The sequence below is a fragment of the Antennarius striatus genome, chromosome 13 (genome assembly GCF_040054535.1).
Source record: "Antennarius striatus isolate MH-2024 chromosome 13, ASM4005453v1, whole genome shotgun sequence".
In the NCBI taxonomy this organism is placed as follows: Eukaryota; Metazoa; Chordata; class Actinopteri; order Lophiiformes; family Antennariidae; genus Antennarius; species Antennarius striatus.
Genome location: NC_090788.1, coordinates 20,726,640 through 20,733,028, shown reverse-complemented (window position 1 = coordinate 20,733,028; position 6,389 = coordinate 20,726,640). Strand labels below are relative to the sequence as shown.

At 46.6% G+C, this 6,389-nt stretch overlaps 1 protein-coding gene across 1 annotated transcript; it reads left to right on the top strand.

Moving 5' to 3' along the window:
- The first annotated feature begins 537 nt into the window (after positions 1-537).
- Positions 538-6,119, top strand: LOC137606240 (myb/SANT-like DNA-binding domain-containing protein 2). The gene is made up of 4 exons (XM_068331412.1): positions 538-1,119; positions 2,441-2,696; positions 2,780-2,843; positions 4,005-6,119. The coding sequence occupies exons 1-4, from the start codon at positions 691-693 to the stop codon at positions 4,924-4,926; spliced, it is 1,671 nt and encodes a 556-aa protein (XP_068187513.1). The 5' UTR covers positions 538-690; the 3' UTR covers positions 4,927-6,119.
- The last annotated feature ends 270 nt before the right edge of the window (positions 6,120-6,389 follow it).

Genomic DNA, 6,389 nt, shown 5'->3' with positions numbered 1-6,389 from the left:
AGACAGCGGCACGGGAAAGATGCAGTAAACAATCAACTCAGTCCATCAATCAGGCATCAAGTGACCAATTACACACTCCAACTCCAACCAAAGGTCTGCCTCGCTGCCCGGCGGGGACGCGGCGTTGGAAACACACTCTGTGGTTCTCTGTGTTCAGACTTTCAAGATTAATTCTTTTTATATGCAGTGATTTACATTTATTAAGGACAGATAAACTATTAATGGATGAGTTTTTTCTGTTAAATGCAAATAAATCCCTTAGAATATGTGTTTTGTGTATAATGACACAGAACTCTAACATTCTCAATGTGTACTTTTTACTTTCTAGTGATATTTTTGTTTATGTTTACTGGTGAATAGCGGTTTCTGTTTAATAATATAGATTCTGATTATAAAGTCATAGTGTTTATGTTTAAAATGTAGTGAGTAAACATTTTATTCATACATAAAAATATTTATTACATAATTTATAATAAATAAATAAAAAGTAATAATTGAATAAGAAATGCAAAATTTGTTTTGAAATCAAACCGGAAATGATTTCCTTCAAAACTTTATTTGTTTTGCTTTGTTCTCGTGGTGCTTCCGCGCGCGCCTCCTGTTGGATCCACGCCATGTTTTCCCGCCTCCCTTCCGGCTCGAGCCCTGGACGTCACCTTTCCTCCCCCTCCCCTTAGCAACAGAGCCAACATGGCGGCGTCCAGTACCGCGGAGCAGTCTCCGGAGATCTCAACGCCCTTAAAGGTCCCGAAAACCGAGGTGCCGTCGCCCGAGTCGGAGGAGCTGAGCGACGGCCAGCAGTACCAGTCCACGCCCTCCACGCCCAGCCGCTTCTCGCCCCTGAACGTGGGCTCGGGGGCCGCGGGCCGGACGGCGGCCTCATCCTCCAACAGCTTCACCGCTTGCCGGGGGATGTCGTGGACCCCGTCCGAGACGAACGCCCTGATCGCGGTGTGGGGCAACGAGAGGCTGACGGAGGCGCGGATGCAGCAGCTGGAGGTGGCGGGCACCGTGTTCTCCGGTAAAGCCCCCGGTCCCGCCATGTACGAGCGGGTGTCCAGAGCGCTGTCCGAGCTGGGCTACGAGCGGACCCCGTCCCAGTGCCGGGAGAGGATGAAGGTGAGCGGGGCCGGCCGAGGGGCGTCCGCCGGGGGCGGGACGGCTGCGTGGAGCCGCTGTCATCCCGCGGACACGGAGGGTTCGTGAGCGACAGCATCACGGTCACGTTTTAACGCGTAACAGAGAGGTGATGACGTCACGACACGTCCCTATGTGGACTCTGACGTCAGGCTGTTGACACTGACTGTCTCTCAGGAGTCAATAAAGTTTTTACAAAGGTTCAGTATTGTGTTTAACGTCCAACTGGTGTCACGTGATTACGTCCCTCCTTTGTTTAGAAATAGTTTCAGATTTATTATTATTATTATTGTTATTATTATTATTATTATTATTATTGTTATTATTATTGTTATTATTATTATTATTATTATTATTGTTATTATTATTATTGTTATTATTATTATTGTTATTATTTATCATCATCATCACAGAGAAAATGAGGTCTTGATGCATCATCAGTTTTGTAAGTTTTCCCACGTTCATTGAATGAAGGTCTGTAATTTTCCTCACAGGGATACTTAAACTGTGAAGCATAATCTATAAAAAATATTCTAGAAACTCACGCTGCACGATTTCAAATAATTAATTTGCATTTTATTGCATGAAGTATTTGATAAAAAGTAGAACATATTATTTGGTAGAAAACATTCCCCCCAGACACTTCCTGTTGGGTTCACGTCTGGAGTCCACGACCATCTCCATTGGATTGATCCTTCATCTTCCTCACAATCACTGATGTCCCAGCTGGTGAGATCCTGCGTGCACCCCCAGACGGGGAGATTAACGGTCATCTCCAGTTTCTTCCATCGTCTGATAATTACTCCAGTTGCTGCTGCCTCACCGAGCTGCTGGCCTGTTGTCCTGTAGCTCATCCCAGTCCTGTGCAGGTCTATACGTCTGTCCCTGGTGTGGGGGACAGATCTCTGGTCTAGTCCGCTGTGGACAGGTGTCTGTTTTATAAGTAACAAGTTTAAACAGGTGCAGCTAATACAGGTGAGGAGTGGAGGACAGGTGTGTGAGAACTGAACTGGTCCTGGTTGCTAGGTGATAAATTACTCATGCACTAAAATACTAATTCATTATTAAAAATCATACAGTATCATTTTCTAGAATATTTTTTTAATGGTTTCTCTTTTAGATTGAGTTGAAATGTACTGAACATGAAAATTAAAATTCATATTTTGCCTCAAACTTAGTGTTTCAGGTTGAGATGATGATGATGATGATGACGATGATGGTGACACTTTCTTTTAACAATCTGTAAAACCAAGCAGAAAGTTCACATCATGTGATTTGACTGTCCCTCCTCCTCTCCATCCAGACGCTGCGGCGCTGCTACAGCCGTGTGAAGGAACACGGGATCGGCAAGAGGAAGAGCAGCTACACCATAGAGCAGCTGGAGAAGGTGTTCGGTCAGGGGGGCTGGGACTCCCAGAGCTGCGCCCCGGTGCTGATCAACAGCAGCGGCCTGTACCAGGACATGGAGTCCGACGGCAGCACGATGGAGGACTTCTCCCAGGAGGACTGGTGCAACCAGGTGCTGGACTCGGCCTTCCAGGAGGGGGACATGGAGACGGGTGAGCGTTTGAACGAACGTACGACAGACGGCAGCCAAAACCCTCCGTGGGTCGGAACTAATGCGTGTTTGTTTTCCTCTCAGAAGAAATCCAGGTGCCTAAAAACAGAATCCTGCAGCTTCAGGCGGAGCTGGCGGAGCAAACGCAGTAAGTAGAACTTTGATATAAATACACTCTATGTCCAAACTGAGAACTTCATTCTTTTTCTGTGTGAATTTATTTATTTGCATTTTCAGTGGGAGTCCAGTCTGGACAGCAGACATTCTAGAATATGTCAGGCGTGTGTGTATGTGTGTGTGTGTGTGTGTGTGTGTGTGTGTGTGTGTGTGTGTGTGTGTGATGTCATTTTCTTTGCATGTCACGTTCCAACTAAACAAACACTGAGGGGGGTGGGGGTCCAACATGACCTGTTTCAGGTTAAAAAAGTGAAGCTCGAGGTAGATGTCGCCCTCTGCTGTTTAAAAATGGTATAACAACTCATTTAACCATCCAACTTGACTGGATCGATAGATGGATGTTGTTCACATATGACTCCTGTCTCACATGGTAGATTTAACATCCATGTTGTCCACGCTGTGCATTGATATCTCCAGTTGTTCTGGTTTTAATGCTGAAGGATAGAACTAGAATAGTGTCTTACATACAAATGTTTTTTAATGAAGTTATGGGTTGTCCATGGTGTCATCCTTATAAATGTGTATTTAAATAATTTCCTGGGAATCATAGAAATCAGGACATTTTTCTGAAGGAAATGGAAGATGAGCTTCACCAAGATACAGTTATACCTGTATCTAGGTGCAGTTTTTAATTCCACCTCTGGGGGTCGCCAAATCTGTCTGCCTCAGACAGGGGTGTCAAAGTCATTTTCACCAAGGGTCACATCAGCATAACAGCTGTCCTCAAAGGGCCAGATGTAACTAATAAATGTAACTCAGTGTAATGTACAATAAATGTAACTCCTGCTTGATGTTGAATAACTCTGACTTTATTACTTATTCAAGCTACAAATATTACAGTTGCACAGAAAAATGTTATAAAACCCACATAACTCTACTTTTACCTATTTACTTTTAGACACCTTTTATGCTCTGATGGTGCACATAAAATGATGTGGTGGGCCACATTTAGCCCCTGGGCCTTGAGTTTGACACATGTGGCCTAAGATATTGATGCAGACAGAATGCAGGCTTCCTATAATACTAACCACCCCAAAATTCTGACAATAAAGGCAGAAAATATTCTTGTGTTTTAATCTGACATCATGTTTTCTGACTGCTGTCTTTCTGATGTTTCTTGGATTCTCTGCAGAAGAAGGGACACGATGCAGACGGTGATCCGCATCCTGGAGTCGGTGCAGCTGAAATGGGAGCACTTCCAGACGTGGACCGAGTTTTCCCGGCTGCACCTCTCCAACAAGCTGGCCATCTTTGGCGTGGGCTTCAACACGCGCTGGCGCGACGATGTGCGCTACCACTATGCCGAAATCAGCTCGCAGGTGCCCCTGGGAAAGAGACTCCGGGAGTACTTCAACCCGGAGAAACCAGAGGGTCGAATCATCATGACCAAAGTTCAGAAGATGAACTGGAAGAATGTGTACTACAAGTTTCTGGACATCACCATCAGCGAGGCGCGCTGCCTGGAGCTGCACATGGAGGTGGACTGGATCCCGGTGTCCCAGTCCAGGGCGACCAGCTGCAGCAGAGGCTCCTCCCACTACCTCCTACCTGGGGACATCCCCAAGTCCTACGGACTCTACGCCATCGGCTACGAGGCGTCGCTGTCGTGTGACGAACGCCACACTCAGATCTCTCCTGAACGGGACGCTGAGGACTGTAACCTCCCTCGGCACGAGGCGGAGAACGGCGCTCCGGCTGAGGGAGACGGCACCGCCGCCGCCGACAGGACCGGGGTGAGAGTCACCTACTGCTACCTGGGCATCGCCGAGGACAGAACTATACAGCAGTGTTTGTTCCAGCACTTTCAGGGTTCTGGGAAACACTACGTCCACGGCGAACCGTCCGCCGTGACGCGGCTGCTGCAGGAGAACAGCCGCGTCTGCAGCAGCACGAGTCAGGACGGGGAGGGGGACGAGGAGTCGCCTCGGCGTCTGGATATTTACATAAAGTTCATAGAGGTGGAGCTGGACTTCCTGTCGGCGGGCTCCCTGGTGGAGTGTCTCGAGACGGCTGTGGGTTATTCCTTGAAATACAACAACAAGGAAACATCGTAACCGCACTCAAGTGTTTCAGGCCTGACTGAAGGGAGAAGAATCCGGCGTTACGGCTGGGATAGCGACTGACGGTGTGGAGTTGTGCAAGAGTGTAAAAGGTTGACTACATCACACAGACTGTAGGGGAATGTGAAATGTACAAACAACATCCAAGAAGTATTTTAATTTTCGGGCTAATGTGCACTACGAGGGTTCTGCTGCTTGCTTATCGTAGATAAATATTGCCTCATCAGGGAGCGTGGGGTTGGTTGGCACGGTGACCACCGCAGCATCACCCGTCTACCTCAGTGGGATGTAGCAAACCAGGGGGACCATCGTGGGGTTTTACTCTGAAATTTATGGTTTTCATGTTTGTCGGGGCGCCGCTGTGCATTAACTGTTTACTGGCCAGTCAGCGTGTTCTGTTCCCGTTCACCGAGCGCCACTCCGCGCCGGTAGAGCGTCACTGGAGACGTAGACGCCGCCGTGTTTCGCGTCACGTCTGTATCGTTCTCACGGAGACGTCGTTCTCACAAACGTCATCCAGGCTCCGCTTCCTGCTGCCGTTTGTCTGTTTAGTGTAAAAAAAACAACGCTGGGGGTGCATTCAGTCGTTTTCTAATGAGAAACATATCTGTGAAGAAGCCCTGCTGCAGTCTGGAGGGGTCACGCAGGAGTATTATGGGATATGTGCTCATTTGTGGAATATCTGCAGCATCAAAAAACCAAAAACGTGATCCCGTCGGCATCCAGATGCACAACGTAAATGTTGGTCAGGAGATTCATCACTTTCTGCTGCCTTCAGATAGCAGCTTACCCACAATGCACCTCATCTTCAGACCATCTGGGAGCGCTGATCACACCATGATGGTTACATGACAGGTTACTGACCCCTGACCCACAGACCAAACTCTTAATGAACATGATTCCTGAGGTTATGTGCAATGTGCCAGTTCAGGACCAGAGGAAGAGTCCGTGTGTGTGTGGAATCGACCTTATATAGATATAATATATATATTTAAGAATATCAATGTTCTTCAGCATTCCAGCTTTTGCAGACTTGCAATGTTCCTTTGTTTGGATATACAGTATTTAAAGACGGATATGATATTTTCTATTTTGTCGGTTGACACTTTGTCTTGTGTGTGATTGTTTGGACGTCACCGTCTTGTATGTTTACATGTTTACGACCAATAAATGGGGCAAACCGTCACGCCACGCAGTGACCACGGCTTTGTGTGTTTGTTTGAGCTGTTTTAAAGTATTACCCAGAATGCATTAGAGCATTCTGAAGTTAAATTAACAATCGTACAATGTGCCAAATTACAATGTGCTGGTGGTTTGTGTGGAAAATCTGCTTTCATGTCAGCATTAGTGTGTTTTAACATTAAATCAATACTATATGTTGACAAATGAAAGCGCAAAGAATTAGCTTTTTTGTCTAGAAATAGATATTTAAGCCTATTTTACCCTTTTGTTCATGA

What these genes read in the sequence shown, in the direction of transcription:
- LOC137606240 (XM_068331412.1), top strand. Translation starts at nt 691, where the DNA reads ATGGCGGCGTCCAGTACCGCGGAGCAGTCTCCGGAGATCTCAACGCCC. An exon ending in AGTGCCGGGAGAGGATGAAG is followed by an intron (nt 1,120 to 2,440) that starts GTGAGCGGGGCC and finishes CTCTCCATCCAG; the next exon opens with ACGCTGCGGCGCTGCTACAG. An exon ending in GAGCTGGCGGAGCAAACGCA is followed by an intron (nt 2,844 to 4,004) that starts GTAAGTAGAACT and finishes GATTCTCTGCAG; the next exon opens with AAGAAGGGACACGATGCAGA.